The sequence below is a fragment of the Vanellus vanellus genome (assembly GCF_965231255.1).
Source record: "Vanellus vanellus genome assembly, chromosome: 8".
Lineage (NCBI taxonomy): Eukaryota > Metazoa > Chordata > Aves > Charadriiformes > Charadriidae > Vanellus > Vanellus vanellus.
This window is the reverse complement of record NC_138913.1, coordinates 6,899,858-6,923,747: the sequence shown is the minus strand read 5'-3', so window position 1 is coordinate 6,923,747 and position 23,890 is coordinate 6,899,858. Positions and strand designations below refer to the sequence as shown.

General features: G+C 44.3%; 1 protein-coding gene across 1 annotated transcript in view; it reads right to left on the bottom strand.

Moving 5' to 3' along the window:
• FNDC3B (fibronectin type III domain containing 3B) overlaps nt 1–23,890 on the bottom strand; it is a gene marked incomplete at its 5' end in the record, with an annotated part of 174,282 nt that overhangs the window by 77,317 nt on the left and 73,075 nt on the right. Inside the window, 2 exons of the mRNA XM_082487273.1 lie at nt 789–847; nt 22,334–22,633. Of these exons, the coding sequence (XP_082343399.1) occupies nt 789–847; nt 22,334–22,633 (359 nt within the window). The remainder of the gene's footprint in view (nt 1–788; nt 848–22,333; nt 22,634–23,890) is intronic.

Here is a 23,890-nt window from a genome sequence, read left to right as displayed (position 1 = left end):
TCCACCACGTACTGCTGAACCCATTCCTTCACGTGACCTTTCCAACTGCTGTTTTCTTTTATTTGCTGATTTGTTTACTAGCTTTCCAGCCCCACAGAGAGAAGCCTGAGCCCCGACAGAGCGAAGGAGCTAAAACTCCCAAAGCGCCGCCCTCCCCCTCTACCTCATCACCGCTTCTTCAAGCACTTGTTTGGACCGTTCCTTTATACCCGCAAAACTCCTCTGGTTCTCATTTGACACACCAAACTAGAAAGCCATCACGTTCCAAGGGCTTATGAGCAGCTTTATTAATAACCTTACCTGACCGCAGTCATACCCAGCATTATGGTTATTTACATGGTGATTCAATTCCATGACAATCCACGTGCTTTTGTGGCTCAGATCAACATAAAATATAGTAATTGCCATTGAATAATAGAATCGGCTTAATTTAATCATGATTGCAGACATAAATTGCTCACGAGAAATAAAATTAAACCCAGGGGAGAGGAGGTAGGAGCTGTGTAAATCTCCCCAGCGCGCTGGGTTGCCCATCACAGTATGCATACTGGGAGCCGTCCTCTGGAAACAGGCAACTGGTGCGATTCCGGCAGTGGGCAGAGCCCACAAATACCCACCGGCACAATAGATGCTTCAAATTCGTACCCTGGCAAAATGAGTTAGATACATATACAGCGGCAATAATCTACTAGGGAAAACACTCAGAAATCACCAGTATGTTGTGACACAATCTACTTACCACGTTTGCTATTTTTTCTCTGTGTGTGCGGTAATTTGGGATCACGTACCTGTGGTTTCTCCATTCCAGAAAGAATGTCTTGAACCCTTTTTGTTTCCGAATCAAATTCTGTAAAATAGAGAAGGTGGAAATAGGAAGAAAAATAAATGACCGCAATTAAACAAAAATGTCAGCTATGTCAACAATTCTTCAGGAATTTGCAAACGAGAGAGAGAAACACATTACCTGCACGTGAGCATCAGCTGTTTGGCTCTTGTGAATTTAAGGTATGCACTTACATGGATTAATATTAAAAAACTAAGAAAGAGAAAAAGGAGGGAATGAAACTTCCAGTAATTGCAGATATTCAGAAAGGTGGGATTATTTGTAGAGCTGTCCTCCACAAACACTGCTATTAATTGGGATTTGCTTTCACAGAGCAGAACCATCCTATTTCCAAACCTCGGTCGCGGAGGAGGCCCGGGGGTTTCTACAGCTCAATTACTGCTGAATTCAATCCTGGTTTGTTAACCAACACATCCCTACTCCATCACCGGTGGCAGAGCCGGGCTACCCACCTGCTCGCCGCAGCCCCGGGCCAGCGGGGAGGACGAGCATCCTCGCCCCGAGCGGGGAAAGCCCAGCCCGAGCTAGCCCACAGCTACCTGTCCTGAAATGCTGTGACTCTGTGATGCTCAAAGCTCTTCAACAGCCGCCTTGTGACTATGGAGGTAGTAAAGTCACGGCAGGCTAATTGGGATGCCCGACGAGCAGCAATCCGCCCTCCCTCCCGCCTGGTACAGCGGCCCTTGCAGGGGCTCCTCAGCATTATCACAGGGCAGGGTGAGAAATACTTCCCCTAAATTAGAGGGATTAATTGAGCACAGAAGGTGCTGTGGCGGCAATCACCCGAGCGGTGGAGTCAGCCTTTCCCCCACTTTCCCCACCCCACCACCCCCACGACCCCCAAAAAAGTCTTTAAGGTAAAACATCAGCTTAGAGTAATGAGGTGACACAAAGCAGCTTTATTCCTTTTGGACGGCAGCGCAGAGAGGCCTCACTTTCCACTACAGTATTCTCTAATGGAAAACTAGGAACATTTTTTTTCTGGTTTTTTTTTTTTTTTTTTTTTTTTGCATTTTTTCTTTAAAAAAATGTTAATGTAAAAAGTTTGCTCACCAAAGCAGAAGAATACATTGCACCTCAGCACAATGAGCAGGACCGCTTTATAAAACAGATAAAAAATTGGCACAGGAAGTAAAACACACGAATAAAGAAAAACGGTTAAGATCAGATCAACAGCTTTCACAAATGATTCCCCCAAAGCCTGACCTACTTCTTGTAGCCCAAGAACGTGTCTTTATTTTTGTCTGTGACCCGCTTTAAAAAAAAAAAAGTACATCTTTTTAAAAATTCCATGTGCTCGGCTGCCAAAAAATAGAATTGGCTGAACGCTGATGGCAGAAGTCCAGTGTAAATGCCCATCTCTCCCTGCAAGAATGCACCTTGGTGCGGACCGGGAATGACAGATCTCCTGCTCCATGCATTCCCGGACTCCTTTTAGTCTCAGCCACTTGGAAAAGAAAGGAGTAGTAATAATTCAGGAGAAGAGGAGGAGAGCACGACTGGGTTTTTCCATAGCAGATAACCCTTAGGGTGTATTATAAAGTATATAAACTGGCAGGATTTAGCCAGCATAAGATAATACTGACTTGAAAACTACCCAGATGGACTAAAACGGCCAAGGAAAAGGTTGAGATGCTGATCCAAGTGAAAAATTAAAGTTTGGGGTGTTTCATAAGTCAGGGCCACGTTCAGCATCAGTACAGAAGTAGGACTGCCACAAAGCCTGGATCCAGGTCTGGAAACTGCGGAGGTCCTGTGGGCTTATCTCGAAGGGATGCTAATCAGAAGCAGCTTCTGCAGCTACAGAGCATAACAAAAATGCTGCTACTATTTTATTGAAAGTTTATGGTTATTATGTCACCCCTAATTACAACCCCCAGAAGCTGAGCGTGAATCATTCTCAACCTTAAATCCCAAACATGTGGACTGAATTTTCTTTCCTCTCTCCGCTTTCTAGCAAGGATGCTATCTCTCTCACACCACGCAGGAGAGGAAAACAAACCCCGAAGCCCAAAGAAATCTCACTTCCCTCTCCCGTGAAAAACGATCGCTTTGTACAGTAACTAAGTCCCCTGACCTTTGCAGGTCAGGGCTGAAGGTTCAAACTGTTCCAAACACAGGAACTGACTTTAAGACCTAAGGGAGTTGGGTATACCCAGCAAATAAATAATTGGGGGGGGGGGGGGAGAAAGTACGTTAGACTTCTGAATGAAGAGTTCTACTAAGGAAATTTTAGGTATTAGCTCCCTAAGGAGCAGGCTCTGAGTACCAGATACGCGGTAGCTTTGAATTATTAAGGATATGTGGATATTTATGTCACCAAGACTTTATACAGGTAAGTTGGAGACCGAAGAAGAGAAATCTTCAAAAAATTTGGGGAGAGGGAATGGGACACACACAGACCGAGGGTGACAACGCGAGCGAAAAAAAAATTAAGAACTGAATTTAAAGCTGATGAATAATACACCTATGAACGGGCGCTAAATCACATTTTCTAAAGAATAAGACGTAAGGGCCGACGCACATAGGCGGGCCAGCTCTGTCAGCCGTCCCCCACGCCGAGCCGATCGCTGCACCCTACGGAAAGGACAGTGTGTGCCTTTGAGCCCTGCACTGAATTCACACCAAAAAAAAACCCCTATGAATAACAGGTAATGCCCTGTGAAAACAGACAAAAATGTAAAATTGAAGGCAGAAAGCAATAAATATGCACGAGTAATGTCTATAATAACATCAGAAAATAGCTCAGGTTGGAAGGGGACCTCAGGAGATGTCATCAAGCCCAACCCCTGTCTGAAAGCTAGAAAAAAAACAGTATAAAACTGCCCCGTGGAAAAACTTGTTAATAAAACTGAAGTGAACCTTTTTGGGAGAGAGAAAGTAGCTCACAGAATTGTCATCTTCTTGTAGTATTTCAAATACTCAGCTTCCCATTTCAAAAGCCATAAAAAATTCTCAGGCTCCTATGGATGGTTGATCTCCTTTCAGTAATAAAGATAATTATTCACAGTCTCCTGAGCTAGACTAAGTGAAGGAGAATGAGACCTGTCCTGAATCCCTCCCTCAGTAGGAAGCTGATCTTAGCTGCCAACCTCTCTCATAACACATTAAGTGTCAAGCTCAACATCTTTCTCCAAGCCAAAAAAAGAGCAGAAATCCTTCTGGAATAGGAAATGGTAGAGAGGAAAAAAAAACAAAACAACCACCTTAGATGCTCTACGCTGATAATACAGAATTGGTGAAAAGTCTTTTTTCCTAGCTCATTAACTTATTATCCCAAATTATCACCTTATTGCGGCCTTTCAGTACTTAAAGGGGGCCTACAGGAAAGATGGGGACAAACATTTTAGCAGGGCTGTTGCGATAGGAAAAGGGGTCGTGGCTTTACACTAAAAGAAGGAAGATTTAGACTAGATATAAGGAAGACATTTCCACTATGAGGGTGGTGAAGACACTGGCCCAGGTTGCCCAGAGAGGTGGGAGATGCCCCATCCCTGGAAACATTCCAGGTCAGGTTGGACATGGCTCTGAGCAACTTGGTCTAGTTGAAGATGTCCCTGCTCATTGCAGGGGGGTTGGACTAGATGACCTTTAAAGGTCCCTTCCAACCCAAACTATTCTATGATTCTATGATTATCGTTACTCATCAGCCACCAAGAACTCTTCTACTAGATTAGTTCCCTGCAACATTTAGGGGCGAGGAGCACGAGCATCTCCCAGACGTCACAGATGCTGTGGTGGAGAGGTGGGGAAGAACAGGAGGAAGGGAAAGGGAAGCCTTGATGTAAAACAGCAAACTAAAATTCAGAAAAGTGACCTACAACTGCTCGGGAAAGGTGGTGGGTAGCTGGGCATGATTCACCTACTCGGCACGAACTGTCCTGGAATAACAGACAGCTGATTTGCCTTTAAATCTCTGTCCTTTCCTCTCTCTTCTCGGCTAATTGAGCACTGAGTATCTGACACGAACACATCAAAGCTCTGTATGTCACCCCCCCCCCCGACATCAACACTGGGGCTTGCAGAGACACCATGTGCTGCTTTCCTCCTTTGCCATCGGGAACAGAAGTTCTGTCACATCAAGGAAGAGCTCAACTAACACTTCAGGTCATTGTCCCGTTATAACTTTTCCTCTCAACATCTGTTCCCCACATCTGTCGTGGCAAAACTCTTCCTCCTCGGAGGAAGCTGGGGGTGGGGATGAATTCCTTGTGAACGCTCAACGGGGTCCTCTGAGGGACAGTACAAAAATCTGAGTTGTCCTGTAGATCTCAGTGTCTAAGAGACATTATAGCTGTCCCAAGCTCAGCATTAGGTTCTCATTCCCAGGCTGGGGGGTATTTGGATCCAAGGTTTCAGACTAACCTTTCGCAGCAGAGAAGGCAGCTCGAAGACCTGGACTACATCTCAGGTTGTATTTTGGTCATCTCTCTTTTTTCAGAGATACAACCAACAATAAATGCTCCTAAAAATACAACCAAGAGTAAATGCCCCTAAAAATTAAATACTTTCCCAGCAGCTGTCCGGGGCTAACAGGGTTTCGGTGCTCAGTCTTGCTGAACGAAAGCCCTCTATTATATGCTTCTGTTAGTCTGCGTCTGTGTTCCCTTCTGCACGTACAGTACAAATATAATATTCAGACCTTTCCAACCATACTTTTGAACACCAAAGCACAGCTTTTAAAACCAGGAAAAAAAAAGCCAACCTTGTCATTTCAAGGTAAGTTTGAAGTTTCCATGAATAGCTTTCATGTTTGCATGAACAGCAGCTGTGTATGCAAATCGTTTGAAATAACCAAAAGCTCTAAACTAATTAAGATTTTCCCACTGCAAATACAGAGTTTAGGTTTGTTCTGCATTCTTTCCTTCGCGGAGAGGAAAAGGTCCAGCTCAAGACTTAGCTTCTGGCCACAGAAAGTATTTACTGTTTCAACAGCCTTTCCATTCCAAGGGAATGACATCAGCACTAGCACTTTGCAAACTTTTAGGTTAATTCTCAAGCAGAGCTCCGTGCTCCCAGATATGCCAGTCATAACATGACATGCTTTCTCAGAATTTGTTCCAGATTTATCGGGGCTGTGACCGGCCTTAATGCTCGGAAAGATCTTTTATCAGGCACGTACAGCACAACCTGCGAAGTCGCGAGAAAATGAACTCTTCAAAGCACAGCCCAACTCCTTTGTGAAGCGCCTGCCGGTGTCAAAGCTTAAGACACAAAGAAGAACACGTACAGACTTTTTCAGTCCAGAAAATTGTAGAAACACACATTAAAAAACTCCTTGTACAAGAACGAACCCAAAAGTGCAGATGCCACACTGCGGCTGAATCACAGAAATCAGAACCGGAGGAGATGTGACACCGTGATCGAGTCCATCTCCTACACTGAAACACATCATCTATACCTCAACCATTCCTGAGATACGTCCATTTAAAAAAAAAAAAATAAAAAAAATTAAATAAATCACCTCGTGCTTCGTGATGGTGGCAATCTCAAAACTTCCTTGGTTGGGCAATCTACCACAGTATCTAACTCTCCTCACCACTGGGAAGATTTTCTCCTCAACTTTCCCTGCTGCAAATTAAACCCGTCACTTCCTTCCAGCACACCCACCGCAGATGACTTCACCACCGTCTTTGCCTCAACCTTTCACATACTTGAAGGCATTTTTTTCCTCTTTAAACGAAGCAAGCTCATTTCTTTCATAGACTGTATTTACCAGATCACAGATTCCGCTTACTGCTGTCCTTTGGAATGTTTTTTAAATTGGTGTCCATCCTTCCGAAGATGCGGTAGCAGCCCTGGCCACCAAGGAAGGAGTGACATACCCATTTACAGAACTCGCTTTGAGGTTTCTTCTTCTCTTTGTCTACACAGAATAACCTGATTCTTGGGTTTTGCAGTCTATTATACCTCCCAGAACGACTGTACAGAACTATTACACAGTAAAAAAAAAAAAAAATGCAGGTTTGAGAAGGACTGACTAAAAGGTAATACTTTGCTCTTGTCTTGATCAAACTGTTTTTCTTTCAAGGCCATTTAAGCTCTCCTCCTGTCATGTCCTCCTTCCCTCCTCCCTAACCCACCAAGCACTCCCAACCCTATCAGAGCCTGATATGGACTATAATTTAATAAGAATCAATCCTTATTCCATCCTTCAACTCCTTAATGAAAATATTGAATAAAGTCAGACCTCGGACAGATTCCTGCCTAATCCAGTTTGATGCATCTTTCCAGTTTGTCAGGGAGGCAGCCCCAGTGCAGGGCAGGGGGGTGGATAACCTGCAGGGCGATGTGCTGGCTGACAGACGGAATACTGGGAAGATGTGTCCAGCGTCACTCTGAACATACGGTGCTTTCTGCAGCTCTTCCCAGCGCCGCTTCCACAACGGGCAAAACTGGGGAGCCCTTCGGCATCAGAAACTTGTGAAAGAAATATATTCAGAACTGTCAATCACACCATGCTAAAATGTAATACACCAAGAAAGATTATTAACTAAGCCTAAAAATACCTGGATGAGATTTTTAAATATTAAGTAATTCAAATTCCTGCTAATTACATGAACGCTAATAAAAACACTCGCGATAAAACACGACTGGAGCCCCCATGTCCAAGGCAGAGAGATCGATGTTATCCACTTCAAGAAAAGATCCAATCGTTGAAATGCGTTCTAATTCTTAAAAATTTGCTGTGCACGAGCATCTCGCATGAGTTTTCCATTTCTAAGAGCCTTCCCACTGTAGCTATCTTAGTTCTCCTGCTAAAATGCCTTACTTGATGTCTATGAGCTTATCTTTCAGTATTTGACCTTAAAGACCAAATCACACGTAGGCAGCAAAAATATCAAGCCACTTCCTAAATAACTGAAGGCAAACAAAATAAAAACCCTGTATAAACACCAGAAACTTACATCAAATAAGAAAAAAAATAATATATAATCTCTAGCCATCCTGACTCACTGGGACGTAAAGCAAAGGACAAGTGAAGTGTTTGCCTCAACACCGCTGTAATTTAGCCATGAATTTCATCACGGGTTTCAGAGATCTCCTGGCCATAGTCCGTATCTATCAACCTGCTAGTTCTGCCTTGACTGCTTCAACACCCTACTGTCAATGGGGCGGGATACTCCAAAAACCCTACAGTGCAAACTCGCATCACATCTCTGCTTCGAGCCGTCCTTCTCTAACAGCAGATACCTGCTATCGCGTGGATAAGCGCCAGATGTTTCCACATCAAGCAGATGTGGAAGCACTCAGCTGTAGGTAATGAAGTCACTTCTGCTAAAACGTGTGTTAAAAATAAATGTAAGTGCATTCAATCCTCCTTGTGCCCCAAAAGGGTTTTGCTGGGTATGTTTCGTTGGGATGGAGCAAGGAAAGTAAGATCAGTAGTACCCTACAGGAGAAAGGAAATGCTGGATGCAAGGGACAAACGGAGTGTAAGTGACGCGTCGGGTTTGTTTTTCTCTGCTTCTTTGCTGCTACTGCTGGAAGACAGCAATAACAACTCCTACTGTATTGGCTAAGGATCTGAGTGAATTCCTACTGTGAACACGCAGTTGGTCCATTAGAAGGCAGAAAAGGGCTTCCTTAGTAAAATACAGCAACCCCCCATCTCTATCACATACATTTTACATCTTAAGAAAGCGCTTTGTACCTCTCACAAAGAAGATAACAGAGCAGCGCAGTGCATATGGCCGCAGCTGGCTGGTTTTGAAGGAACACCAAATTAAACAATGACATAACCCACCGAAACAGCGAAAGCCCAAGCTGGATCTGCTGCAACAACAAACCACTTACACACAGGACTTCTTCTTGGAGTGCTCTCTTTCCTACTTTTGACTTGCTTTAGCTTATTTTCTATGTCGAAATATTATTTTTTTTTTATTTTATTTTGTTTTCGGCAGCTTCCCCTTTGCTATTCTATAGCAGCAGCCCGCACGCTCCGTGGGTTTGAGAAGACGGCAAAAGCTCTGCAGACCAACCAGGGCTGAGGAGCAGCGACCACCCCTCCGTCTTTTTTGTCAGTACGCTTTTAGAAGCGGCACAGCTGATTCATACAGAAGTAGCCGACCAAGAATAACCATTTAAAATTCTGTTGATTTTTATTAGCATAATTTCAACGCTACGGGCTGCAGTTTCAAAGCATTCTTCTAAGCTGTGCTGGCACAGGGAAAAAGCTCCCGTTTGAGCAGGCAGGCAAGTGTCCACGTGTGTGGGACAGGTGGAGGTACGCTACGTGGTAATGCCTTCTGGCAAACCCTCCTCTGTGACAGCTATTAAAAAGGCTGAATCTTTGTGGCTAAAACTCTTGAGTCTCTTGGGCTTGACCTGAAGCGCTTCCCCTTCTCATCCCAGAGGTACGGCAGGTTCACCCCTTGGCCCAGGAGGGACAGACGGCGCTGCTCCATGGGTTGTACATTGCATTTGCACCAGCTCAATGCCACTAGTCCGATCAGACAGACAGACTTTGAAAATAAGTTTTTCCTCTCTAGTCTTGTCCCTTCTATACGAGCATTAGATAGCAGTGTCCCAGAGCCCACTGCAGTTCACCAAGTGTGACGTGTGACACTATGACACTGAAGTAAATGGTTTAAAAAAAAAAAAAAAAAAGATACACAATCAATCTTTCCCCATTAAAAAATTATTTTAATCAATCATTGTGCCTTCCTTGCTTAAGGCGCAGGAAGGTGCCTAAGGACTGCTGAGAGAACAGTTACAATGTGAGATTAACAAGCATTAACTCTTTCTTTACTTTCTTCCTTTTCTCTTGCTGTTTCCGATTTGGTTGGATTTACAGGAGCTACATGTATTTGATACATCTTTGCAAACATTTTTCTACCTATTCTTTCCGGAGTTTGGAAGCGGTCTACCTGCTGTTGCCATTAATGCCTTTCATTTTGAACAATAAGAATTTTTTTCGATTTGACAAGCAGACTGAAAGGTCTTCCTGAAATTTCTGGGGAGCTCCCGACTTTCGCTTTCCAGGTAAAAGTCTGATGTTTCATTCCTGGTACAAACTTGCCAGCAAAGGGCAATCTTTCCCTAGACACAATGAAGTTCTTCAAACCTCTCATGATCTTCTATGATAGTTGGGATGCGTGACATTACCTTACGCGTAATTCTTTTCATTTATTTGTGTAGTGCTTCAATGCTTTCCCCCCTCCCGGTTCTCCCCATTCCCTGTCGCGTTAGCCTGTGGCCGCCCGTCTGTCTGGCCTTCGTTAGCATTCAAGAGCAAGGGTACAACCTGGCACACAGCCCCCGGCAGCTCTCCCGGTCTGATGAACCGGGTGGCCACTCAAAAGGAGAAGTAACTTCTGCAAAGATCACCACCTTACTGTTGTTATGACCTCGGGATGCCATGAGTGACCTGGCCATAAAAGCCCTCCAGGTTTCTTCAGCCCCAGGGAGGAGGGGGAGGAGGAGGAGGAGGAGGATGGGGGACAACTTATTGGCCAAGATACCCACGCGTCTTAACACGTAAAAGGCCTCAACAGCGACTCAGAAGGCCGTCTGATGCCAGATGTGAAATGATGTTATCTGGCATTTACAGAGGCAAGATTTCCTCTTGGGAAGAAAAGGTTCCCTTCAATCACAGCGACTGACTCTCAGCCGCCGGGCGAAGCGAGAGCCCGAGCACCACAAACGCAAACGGTGAAAGGAGTCTCACGACTTCTTCTCCTTACACGGATGAAAACCACCAGTTTGACAGCACCAAAAATTATTGTCTTCTCTTCCCAAGCTGGTCACAGATGGCCCCGTTGCATCTCAGCTCCAGCTTGAGAAGCAGCACGGGCACGTCTCCGCCACCCGCCGGTCTCCCTGCTGAGACAGCCAGCAGGTCCTCCCACGGCAGGGCTGATCCCTGCACCCTCTCAGAACTGAGGTGGAAAGCGCAATCCCTGTCAAACACAGACTTTGACAAGTCTCCAGTGTCACCAGTCTAGGGTTTTAAACCCTCCGCCTGCTGCCCCATGCCAATCAGGAAATGTTTTTCTCGGAAATACTCTCTCCAAAGCAGGGGGACAAGGGCACCACTGTTGAGCCCAAAATAAAACTTACTTTTTCTTGACCTTCAAAAATATGACCGTACAAAAAAAAGGGTCAACAAAAGCCTTTGATAGTCTGCCCATTAAACACAATAATAGCATTTTCCTGAGCAAACAAAAAAACTCGCAAAATAACCTGCAAAACTGCATATTTGCACAGGAAAACAATCAGACAGCGCAGCCAAAACAGACTCCATAGGAGCTCCAAACTTGGTCGGGATTAAACGGAGCTCCTCAGCCAAAATTAACAACCTCCTTGGCAATGAACCTTGCAAAGCCACTGGGTTTGCTACAACAATGTGAAGGCAGCAGAGCACTTCCCCAATGCAAAGGCATAAGGCTGCCCATTATAGTCCAAGAAGAACTTTAAAAAAAACAACCATAAGCCAAATCTTGCCCTCAGTGCCAACTCCTCAGCACTGCTCGAATCAAAAGAAGAAATTAATGGAGAAACGTCTTCTTTAGATTTCACCACGGGTAATGAGAAGCGTTGTGGGACGCTAGGCTTTAGCAATAACCACGATTTCGCTCTCAGGAAGAGAGTCAGAGCTATTCACCCTTTACGAGAAGGTAAGCGGGGAAAACTTTCTCCGAAGCAGGGCAAATACAGAAACTGCGTCATCTTTTCACTGTTGTTGATTTTATCTGAAGATTTACACTAAAGCAGAAATTTTATTTCTAGACACTACTTACACTCTCCGCATGTTTTTTAAAAAGGTTAGATTCCACATGGAAAGTCTGGTTTTAAGGGGCTGGGGGGGGGGGGGGGGGGGGAATCACTCCAAATTATAACGCTTGAAATACAAAGGTTTCTCCTGGAGCCTGCACTGGGATTTGTCACTGTCAACCCAGTGAATGGATGCAGAGTCATGATATTTTCTGAATGAACCCCAGCCTAGCTTTCCTGTTACCAACATAAATTTATCGACCCCTCTTTCCAGATAAAAACTATGAGATAATCAGATTGCAATGAGCGCTGGGGGAGATCACAGTAATCCAGGGAAAGAATGAACACTTTTTCCTTTCCGCTCAGCCCGGGCACTACTGCTCAGAGATGGGGAGGCGAAGAGCTCCCACTCCCCTCTTTAAATCAACCCAAACATAGATTGGCAGCAGAACAGAAATCAGTTATCTTCCTCGAGACAGATGACAATCAACTTACTCGACGAATCCCTGAACTGTTTTGCAGTCAAGTCTGAATGATGAACTACAATTACGTGAGCTAGAATTACGTTAAAAGAGAACATTTCATAAAGATCAAGTGCTAAATTCCTACAATCCAAAAATTAAAGGCGGCTGATAGGCTGTTATGGGTGCCGTCCCATGCCTGGGATGGAAAGAGAGGACTCAAAAACGTTTAAAAAACCCTGATCTAACACGCCTGTACCAATTAACTACTAGTGAGCTGGAAGAACTGCCTGTGCAATCAGCAGTCCTGTATGGACGAGGGCAAAATACAATCTCGGATATTTGCATGACCCGTTTCACCACTGAGAACCTTTCCAAATATTTAAAATATTTGACAGGAATATCCACCCGATTACAGCTCACTCGGAAGGTTTCAACAAAGTGACAGGAATTTCAACTCGATCTGGATTTCATTGCCGAGATGAAATTCAGGCAGAAGTCACATGAATCACGGTAAATCAAAGCAGCTGCTTCTAAGCACAGCTCCTTACAGAAAAAAAAAAAAAAAAAATAAACAAAACCCCCAAACTCAAGCTTCAGGACAAAATCTTTTATAACAAACCTTGGAGAAAATCAAACGGCTGCTAATTCCGTTGCGCACTGCAATACTCAAAGCATCACCCCGCATTTCTAAACAGAAAGTTTCCCTCCCCCTAAAAGAAAATATACTGAAGGTCACAGAAAACTTTTGAAATCAAATTGCACCCTTCCTCGAAAGGGAAAAACTAACCGATAGGTTTTGGAGCACGGCCTAAGAGAGTTAGGTAAACAATTCCCATTAACTTCAGCGGGACATGAAATTTCATTTCACCGCCTTTGCAAATCCAGATGAATAGAGAGAGAGACATTGTTCAGAACAGCTGGGTATACAAATAAGGGTTGTTCATTAAATTATTAGACTTAAAGGTGTTTTATTTTTTATACTCCAGAGGGGGGAAATGTTCTACCTCTTCCCTATAAATACCCTCTCCCTTCTGGCTCAGTGTCCCAGATATTTCCAAATAAGGGAAACACGGTTCCCTTCCTTTGTCGGTGGTCCACGTTATCTCCTCTTAACTGGTGAGAATACACTGCTTATCTTGCTCTGAAGCTCTGAGACCTTTGTGTAACTCTTCTCCCCAGCACAGGGATTTAGCCACTGAGCACTTAAGCAGGACGAAAATGTACTTGCTATGTTTTTTCTGTTGGTTGGATATCTATAAATTACGCAAACTCCTAGGAAAAAGCCTCAGATTTCAGTCTTCTGGATTTGACTGTCAGTTGTAGCAGAAGCTGCAAATTCTTGAGATAATACGAAGATCCTCGGGGGGAAGAGGTTGTGCCTTACGTCATTCAGCACCGACTTCCTGATAAATCACGGAGCAGATAGCTTATCCAGCTCCCCCCGGCAAGGAGATCCTGCCGGCAGCATGAACAAGGCAGGGATGAAAGCAGATGAGAACAAGAATATGAGAGTCTCCGGGGGTTGAGCAGGATTGTGAAAAACAGCCTCGGGGAAAAACTCCAGCCACCGTCAAAAGGGATTTTAAGTCACCAGTAAGGTCAAGTGAGAGCCCTGGACCCAAATTTCCCCACTCTTTACTAGATATGCCCTACGCTTTCCTCGGTGGACTCGGAGCTGTGTCTCTAGCAGCTGAGCACACTGATGAAGATCGGGGAGCTTCTGCTGAGGTTTATTTTGTCTGAGCTTCTGCGATGAGACCGAAAAAATCATAGAATGGTTTAGGTTGGAAAGGACCTTGAAGACCATCTTGTTCCAACCCCCCTGCCACAGGCAGGGACACCTCCCACCAGCCCAGGTTGCCCAAGGCCACATCCAGCCTGGCCTTGAACACCTCCAGGGATGGGGCCTCAACAACCTCTGAGCAACCTGTGCCAGTGCCTCACCACCCTCACAGTGAAAAACTTCTCCCTAATGAAAAATTTCTTCCTAAAATGGAACCAGAATCGCAGTCACCCATTCTGCCCCATCTGTGCCTCAGAGCCGTGGACACCCAGGAGACCAACTCTCAGAACCGCTTATAAAGATGACACGTATCCACAGCTACCCTGATGGTTTGTTTGCATTTCCAGTTACAAAACATCTGGATGAAACCAAGTTTGACACATTTACGTTCGCCTTCAAAAGTAGCTGACATGGAAGATGGGAGAATATTGTGCAATTACATTAAGAGGCGATGCTCCCGTTTAGTTGATGAAGAGAAGCTCTTATCAACAACTTCTGGTGACTAAGTTATGAAGTTAGTTCTTTAGTCTTTCAAGATAAGTACATAAAAATAGAGTGTGCATATCTCTTCTTTCCCTGCCCCAGCCCCCCAGGTTGGCAGGACCCTGTGCTAACGAAGCACAAAGCAGCCTTCCGCCGGAATGAAGCAACGCGCTGGGAAGGAAGGTAGGACAGCCACGGCGTTCAGGCTTCTTGTAAACTTTGGGTTTGTTCCTGCAGTGTGGACACGGCGGGAAAATAACCCCAGGCTCCCAACATTTCACATGCAGACAAACTTCCATAGGCTTGTAAATTCCTGGAAATTATTTTGCATACAGTGGACTTCTGGGAAAGAGTTGGTCAAGATGCAGTAGAAGGAACCACCCACAGGCAGCCCAAAGCAAACCGCTGCTGGGTTTGGGCTGGGGAAAACAACGGCTGAGGGAGGGAGTACGTTAGCGCGGGGCACGGACTTGCTTCTCAGTACCCCTGGCCTACTTGTGCTATTTAGCTTTTACCTTTCTCCATCAAAGGCCCATGATGCAAACCAAGTTACACGACAGCAGAGGAAAGGGAGACTTGTTTCTCTCCCTCAATGCTCTCTCTCTCGGTGATGCTGGATATACATCTTAGCGATTCTTTTTGCTGAAGAAAACACATAAATTAATCCTTATCTGTGTAAACTATTGCACGCGTACAGATTGACACAAACTTGGGAATGTACTTCGCTTGAAATCTACAAAATGTCAATATGCTTCTAACGTTCATCAGTCTATATAGAGCTCGCATAAGTGGTTCTTTATGTGACCATTGGGTAAAATAATCTTTGGTAAAGAACCTGTGTGGCCCAGTTAACAGAGCTGACTCTGGTACACAAAGGTGTATTCTCACCAGAAGCATCTGAAAAGCCATAACCATTTTTTTTTCCACCTGGACGAACAATTTCACAGCCTATTATTTTAGAGAAAATCCAAAAGATAAAGAATGTTTAAGAAGTAGGCACATTTCCAAACAGAAGCAAACAAACCCACAAGCTCGGTCATGATGCGAGAGAGAAGGTGGAGGCACGAGAATATCACACTGGAAATTCCCTGGTGTCACAAATTAACTGTGGTTTCTCAAGTTCAGACTAGTGCCCTAATTAATGCATCCTATTTCCTCTCACTTACTAAAACTTAAAGAAAAGCAGCATGCACGCAACACACAACATGTATTTCTAATTAGATATAAGCCTAAACAACTCAGCCAAGTAGTATTTGCTGAAACTATTAAAAAAAAAAAAGCAGTAGGAACAGTAATACTATTCAGATTTCATATGTGATGCTGATCTATACTCACAAGATTCAACACGTCTCTGTTTCCAGTAAATATTGTTGCACATTTCATTAGTTGGTATAATACTAAAAATCACATATCCTGACTGATGTATTTTAGCCTTCAGAGTGGTTTTTTCCATGTTACTAACAAAATCACCGTGTCAGTTTTGATGGGTCGTCTTCAGGAGACAATCTTGTTAAATTTCCTTATTTTATAGAAGCAAACAGATTTAGGGAAACTGGGGAAGCTGCACTTATGTGGGGGTATTTTGTATGTCAGCTGAAGAACCATTTAGGACAATATTTTTCTACATTGGTGTAACAAAGGCCTCTATTAGTAAGTACCAAATCATCATTTCCTGGATAAAAGAACCTAAGTTACGCATATTGCCATAGTGTTTCTCGGCCTCTGTGCTCGCACGGACCAAAAAGTGATGAAATTACTCTTTTAAGCTTTTAAATCTACAGGATATACAGGTACAGATACATAGACAGCCCAGTATACTTGTAAAACAGATTCAGGACCAAAATAGAAAAGAATTGACAGGATCTAGAATGAGTAAGTAGAGGAACTCTGCCTGGTTCCTGTCAATGCTGAATCACAGCTCCCTCAATTTCCCTTTAATTCGCAGGCGTTGGGTTGAAAAAAACTTGATACCATTAAAAAACAAAAATAGGAAAAAAAAAACAACAACATTTCCTAAATATATTTAAATGTAATAAAGAAGGGAGAGGGAGAACAGGATAGGGTTGTATCAAGCAAGCGCCAGCTCTACTTATTCTGTATGTTGTCACCCGTTGTGCATCATGGACTAACAGCCTGGGGAGCGTATCCCACACAGCCCAGGGACGCTTGCTGGCACCAGTGCTCGCTACCATCCGCCCAGGCTGGCCACACCACTCAACCTTACTTCTTCACCTCAGAACTTTAGTTTTGCCAACTTCTGTACTTTTACAATGTTTTCAAATTAAAACCCACCATAGTTAAGTTCTCTTGCTAAGCCCATTTTCCATGTGTTCCTGACATGTCCACCTCAAAGAAATGAGCCACATCTCCTGAGAAGCGCCCACCAGCAATGCCGGCAGGACTACGAAGCACCTGAGGCAATGGTTTTCACCTCTGGGAGTACCTGAAGGCTGCTTCAGTGCACAAAATCAGATTTACAAAACCTCAATGACAGGAAAGCAACATCTTTGAGTTTTTAAGCTGGTTGTACACGTTTGACAATGGTACTACAAAAACTTACAATCTTTCTGCAGTCTACAACAACTCTTTGAACTATGAAATAATCCCAATCTTTTTTTCTCCTTTCCCCCTACATAAAGCACGCCAACTCCCCGTGCAACAAACCAGCTGCTTAGAGAAACGAAGCGGACACAAAGTCAGCGCCGCTCACTTTGGGCAGCTGAAAAGCAAATCTGCTTTTCGAAAAAGAGTTAGACAAGTTCACAGGCAACAGGTCAACAGGCGCACACCAAAAGGATAGGCAGGACTAAACCCTCTATCATGCCCGGCAGCTCTGGATGCTGGTGGGAGAAGCAGGGCCTGGTGGGCCGGATGGGCCTGGGCTTGCAGGTTCTCCCCCAGCTGTATCTCCATCGCCACTGCTGGAGACTGACCACTGGGCTAGATGGGCCTCTGCTTTGACCCAGGGTGGTGAGCCCCAGGCCCGGGTTGCCCCGAGAAGCTGTGGCTGCCCCATCCCTGGAGGTGTTCAAGGCCAGGTTGGACGGGGCTGGGAGCAACCTGGGCTGGGGGGAGGTGTCCCTGCCCGGGGCAGGGGGGTGGAACTGGAGGTCTTTAAGGTCCCTTCCAACTCTAACCATTCTATGATTCTACCACCCAGCAGGGCCACTTCTTCTCAAATCACCACAAAAAATACTCTTTACGGAACTGTTACGTAAAGGCGCAGGCGACCCCCCCGGAGCTGCCCCCCTGCCCAGGCAAGGTCTGTTTATTCTGGCACCCAGTTCCCAGCACCCACCCAGCTCCTGGACAGGATGCACATAACAATCCATCTCCCGCTTTCCACTTTTACCCATTTGAAGTGTTTTAGTTTTGGCTATCTTAGGTTCTTCAAACTTGAATGAGGATTAAAAAAAAAAAAAGATTTTATCTGATTTGAATGAAGAAAAAAAATAATGTTTTATTAGCAAATAGGCAAAAGCATTGTAAGAATGTTCAAAACTGCTTATGTTCCCACAGTACTTGCAGCCGCACACAGAACTTCTCAAACTACCAGATCACTACATGACCAAGAAGTGAAGCACTGAGTGCATGAGAAGGAAGTGACTCAGCCTGAAATTCATAAAGGACAGCATGAATGGGACAGGATTTCCGCTCACGGCTCTTTTTTACATGGTAAGGCTCCTTTATAGAAAAGAAACAAAACAAAAAACCAACCTTGATCCCTCCTCTCCCATTCAGCTTTTAAAACAGCTCTGCAGAAATGCTGCAGTATGGATTTTAAATCAGAATCTTTGCAATGCACTTCTGAGTCTTCTCCCTGTACAAGACAGCACCCATCCCACCACAGCAAGAACTGCTAACTTTTCAGGCAACTATAAATCATCATTTTCCTTTTTTTTTTTTTTTTGGCCTGAAAATGGCATATTTCCAGCATCCAGCATAACTAGAAATCTTTGTTTACAAGTGCACCTCCCAACAGAAAGGTACGTTGCTATCAATGGGAAAGGCCAGAGGAAATGCACTTAAATACGCGACCTGAAACTGTAAGTTCCCTACTAAAAAGCGGTGCTGATGCAGGGCCAGCCCGGGATAAGGGCGCATAACAGAAGTACCAATATATTTTTAATGTACTATTGTGCTGTACAGAGCACAGAGTGGCAGAGAGGAGCACAGGTGGATCTGCAATTGAAGAGGTGACCGAACCAAAAGTACTCCAGAGTCATTTGCTCACTTTGTTCCAGTGCTATTGATGATGCTATCGCCCCACTTCTTCCACCAGTGCTGAATCAGCTTTTTCAAAAACGCCTGGTTCTTTTAATATTAGAAGGATGCAGTAAACGATTGACGCACAGCACAATTTTCCTTGAGCACTTACTCAAGTGTCATGCAATTAGTGCATCCTATTAGTGTGTATTTTGATGAAAAAGTACATTGTTAACTTAAAGACCTCATGTCGTGTGATCAATGTCACATGTTTTGAAGGAGAAAAGTAAAGTTGTCCTTGCATTGTACACTGAACATTTTCTCCAATATTATTCTTACAGTACACGGTAATAACCTCCGTGCAGTTGTAGCAGAGATCGCTTGGAGGTGCTCCGCAGGGAGCAACATGTCTCCTGCGAGGAGAGGCCGAGAGAGTTGGGGGTGTTCAGCCTGGAGAAGAGAAGACTCCGAGGAGACCTTAGAGCCCCTTCCAATCCCTAAAGGGGCTCCAGGAGAGCTGGGGAGGGGCTCCTGATCAGGGAGTGGAGCCGTAGGACGAGGGGTAACGGTTTTAAACTGGAAGAGGGGAGATTTAGATTAGATATCAGGAAGAAATTTTTCACTCTGAGGGTGGTGCAACACCTGGCCCAGGTTGCCCCGAGAAGCTGTGGCTGCCCCATCCCTGGAGGGGTTCAAGGCCAGGTCTGACGGGGCTTGGAGCAACCTGGGCTGGGGGGAGGTGTCCCTGCCCAGGGCAGGGGGGTGGAACCGGATGATCTCGAAGGTCCCTTCCAACCCAAACCATTCTATGACTCTATGAACACAACCCTCAAAGAAATTACTACTGAGAAACAAAGAGCAGGACGAGCATTTACTTAAACACAGGCGCAGCAGATCCAAGAATAGAAACTCCTGTCTTCCACTTCCCCGCAACAAACGCCACTGTGCAGATCATATTCCTCCACCGATTAAAACAGGCGCTCAAATCGCCTTTCCAAGCGTCGCCTTTGGAGCAGCCAGGACTGCCGGCACACACGCAGCGGTGCCCTCCTCCCCACGCTCCCAGCGCCGGGACAGCCTCCATCGCTTTGCTCCCGAAAAGCCCAGTCCCTAAGGAAAAACCACCAGGATTTCGGCTGTGCCAGTGTCGGCTCCAGCGGCGTACGGGGCTCCCAAAGCCCCACTCCCCGGCAGGCAGCGCGGCGGCGACAGCAGCTCGCCAGGAGCTGGCTCACCGCATTGCTCCGACAGCCCAAACGCCCAAAATAAACAGGTCAGCCACCACTGCCCATCACCACCACCACCCCCCCCAAACCAGGTACGAAATGACAGGCTGTAAAACACATCACCATCTCGATTAAGAAATTCGCGCAAACAAACCCATCGGGTCCCGTTCCCCCTCACTTTAAGTTTTACTCCGAATTCAGACATTCCTACTCGTCTCTTAAGAGTTTTTTGGCTAAGCGGTTTTCTAAATAAAGACTCCCATTCTCTACGTATTATACATATATATTTATAGTTTTTTCCAGGCTACTCGACAATTTTGGAAGCAGCCACAGAGCACCATCAAATTTTTAACTCTTAGCAGGCTTGAATCGGTCCACATCCACAAAATGTGCAAGTTTAAACAGCTTTGCTGCTTGTTGCTTCTGACACATTCTTTTTCTTGGCTGCCCTAAACACGTTGTCATTGCAGCAGCACAAATTGAAATTATCACCTGTTCCCACATTGCTTTTAACCCTCACCCCAGTTACCTGTATGGCCATGTTAGTCAGGTATCAGTCAATAAATCCCCAAATAATTCAAGAAGAAACAGAAAAGGTAAATAGAAAGAACCAGATATGATTAGAAGCTTATAAATAGCAAGTAGAAACTTATTTTAGGGTGTTGTTTGGTGGGAGACATCACAAAACCTCTGCGACAACCTTTCTGCAGAAGTTTGTGTATTGGTACATGTGTATGACTGCAACAATAGATTTTGATGTCAAAAAGCTCACATTTGACTCCACAGTAGTGGGGTTTGGGTTTGTTGGGTTTTTTTGTTTGGTTGGGGTTTTTTTTGTTTTGTTTTTTTTTCTTTTAACATGAAAAAAATTACTCCTATTTGTGCTTTGGCCATGCCATAGAGCAGTCTGACAGTGACTCTGGGGTGCCGCCTCCGGGCGCAGATGAAGAACCTAATTTGAAAAGACCAGTGAGCTGCATTTATCAGGAGGGTGGAACAACTGATGTTTATTCGCACGGTCTCCTGTTACGGACTTTTTCACTGTTCGGGGGAAGACTCCATCATTTGCGCTTCCCAGTCGCACGGCGCGCTCTGGGTGACGGGTTGGCCGTGCCCCAGCCCCAACTTCACTGATTTTCTTGGCGTTTTAAGAGCGCTCATGCTCTTATGCTGGAGCAGAGTAGACTACTCCACGATGAAAAAAAACCTAGAGAAACAAAAGGGTTGCAGGAAACCCGTAAACTACGCATTTTTAAATGAAACCTAGATTATTTTAAAAGTGATCATCCAGGCTGACTCAGTAGCTACTGAAGCTATAGTGCAGTTTAGCTGTTAAGACTATACTTTATTCCAGGTCTTTCACGCAGGTGCTTCTACACACCTCACGTATTCCACCACAGAGTAAAAAAATAACCAAACCATAAATAAGACTATTAAAGGTCGTATAAGCTGATTGACAAGAAATAATTAGGAAGTCTAACGTAGTGATCCATTTTCTTGGATTAAAGCATCCCAAAATACAGCTAACTCTAAAGACCCCAAAGCACAGCTGCAAATCCTCATTCTTTACCAAGCCAGCAGCATTTTTTCCCCCCTTTGGGCTATCAATTAAGTTACTTTTCGTGAGTATTAATTTCAGTTACGCCTCACAAAAGTAAGAGTACCCAGCCAAATAAATATACACAATATATAGATAATGGAAAAACTACGTTGTATGGATAAATTCACATGAGAGATTTTAAAGTGTGCTACATCATAAATATTCTGTACCCTGCTGGATCTAAGCTTGCTTACTACATACAAGTTTGTTCAGCCAGCTGCAGTCAGCAAAGCGACAGGCAGAGAACAGAACGGTGGAAAGGTGTACTTGATTATAACAAGTCATTGAGCTAAAACTTAGGTAGAACCAGCTCTGTGTAGAACGGCTTGTGATAAATGAGAGTTGATGAGACGAATGACCTAATGATTTACCGTAGACCTTCAATTTCTTAATGACAAGCCTACAAAAATGTTGAGGAAAATTATTTTTAAAGTTACAGGATTTATTTAACCACTAATTCCAATGGCTAAGATTAAGCATTTGCTTCTCAAATTTCTTCTGTTTCAACTAATCCTACTTTCATTGAACTTTCACATAAGAAAACTTGGTTTTTCAGCAATTGTCTCTAAACGTTCCAGTAAGTTTACTACCTTTACCCAGGAGATGCAAAGCAGCGCTACCTAGCAGTCAGGTTTTGGTTACGCCTCAATTGCCCGTAAGGATTTTTGCGCAGCGTCAAGATCCCTGTATGAAAACCAAAATAAACCCAAGAACTTGCCCATAAAATGCATTTCCGCTTCCAACAGATGATAGAAAGAGAGTGATGCTCCAACTACCAGGGAGCAGTCATCAAAGATGGGGAGGCAACCGGTTCCTCTTACAAAACAAATACAGCATAGCGAGCTCAACGTTTATATTCCAGTTCACACTGTATTAACACTGTCTGTACGTGTGGGTGGTAGTGTTTTTTGGCGTAGTTACTAGACCCATATACAGGCGGTCACAAGCCGGAAAGGTGCAATAAAAAAAAAAAAAAAAAAAAGGATTAAAAATAAATAAAGCTGTCTTTACCGTGCGGGTCTTGTTCATTTGACTTCGGGCTGCTTCTCGCTCTGCGCTCTGGTTTCTTTACGGCTGGAGCCCCTCCGCCGCCACCGCCGCCGCCGCCGCTGCTCGCCCCGTTGTGGCTCTTCGCGTAACCGTTATATACAGTTGTGCAGTTGCCTATATGGCTTTTGTAGATGGACGAAGGAGGACTATTCAGACGGTTTTGGCGATCGATCTGCCTGTCTTTGAGTTTTTTGTGCTGCGGTTTGCCGTACTGATCTTCCCTGGTAATGTAGCTGGACATCCCGTATAGTGGTATGATTTCTGAAACGAAAGGATCCACCCATGTTAACTCAGAACAACAAAATCACTGAATTTTGTTTTCCAGAAAATCAACTTCCTGACTAGCTCTAAATGAAACGGTGCCAGATTTTCTTGGAGATGGATTTGACAGTAAAACAAGGGTTTTTTTTCTTAAAAAAGCTTTTTTGCAGGACTGATCAATTTTTGGTTCTACATTAAGTGCGCTCATTTGCTGCTTAAGATTTTATAACTCTTTGGATGAGCCCATATGAACAAGTAAAATACAGCAAAATTAGGGCAGCAGTTTTTCCCCCCTCCTTTTCAGTCCTTGTTTTTCAGGGACACAGATTTCAAGGAAAAATCCAGGGAGACTGATATTTATGAAAAAGCCTTCATGAGTCTGCAGCAATTTAGCAGTTTCTTCCCCAGGGCCTGAGTGGACAGAACAAGCTGGGACGCTCTGGTTTCAAGCTGCCATCACTGATTACATGCCATTTAATATCCCAGTATAAATAGACTTTACAACCGAGTCAACTGTGCCTGCCTAAGGAGAGAAGCACAGCATGAACTGGAAGCTTTGGGTAAGTAAAACTGTCCAAAAAACAAAGCTTGAGAAATATCGTAAATATCATATGTACACTTTGGATACACTTCATCAAATACAATCCTCCCCTTCCCCGCTCCAGGAATGACTATCTCTAACCTAAGGCGGGTCAGCTTGCAGGAATCGGACTATTGTCTGCTTTTCTCTATAGTTCAAGCCTCCTTTTTGCGCTCCACTTTGCGTCTGAAGCTTGAAGGAATTCATGCCCAAAACAACAGTTTTGCCGTTGTTAGCAAAGTAATAATACACACTCGATTTATTCCTCATATTTTTTGCTACATCCATTCAGAAGTTATCGCACATACTTCTGAAGCAAACAAGCATCCTATCCGGCTCTTGGAAGTTTTGTAAGTTGAGATTGCCACGTAAACTGTATTATAATTTTCCAAGTCGTTTCAACTAGCCAGATTTTCTTTCTTGGCTATTTCAGTGTATCCTGGCCCTCATCTTTCCTTATCTAGCTACATGATCATATTTGCACGCTCGCAGCAACTAACTGCCTAAAAACGGCATACCACAAATAAATTCCTTTTTTTTTTTTTTTTTATAAGTCATTGTACAGCAAATGGGAAACGGTGGGTTAATACTCATCAGTACAATATCCACCACTCCAACTATTTTAGTGTTACGGGTATGGGTTATTCCAGTAAAGCAACTGAGGATTTTATTTTATT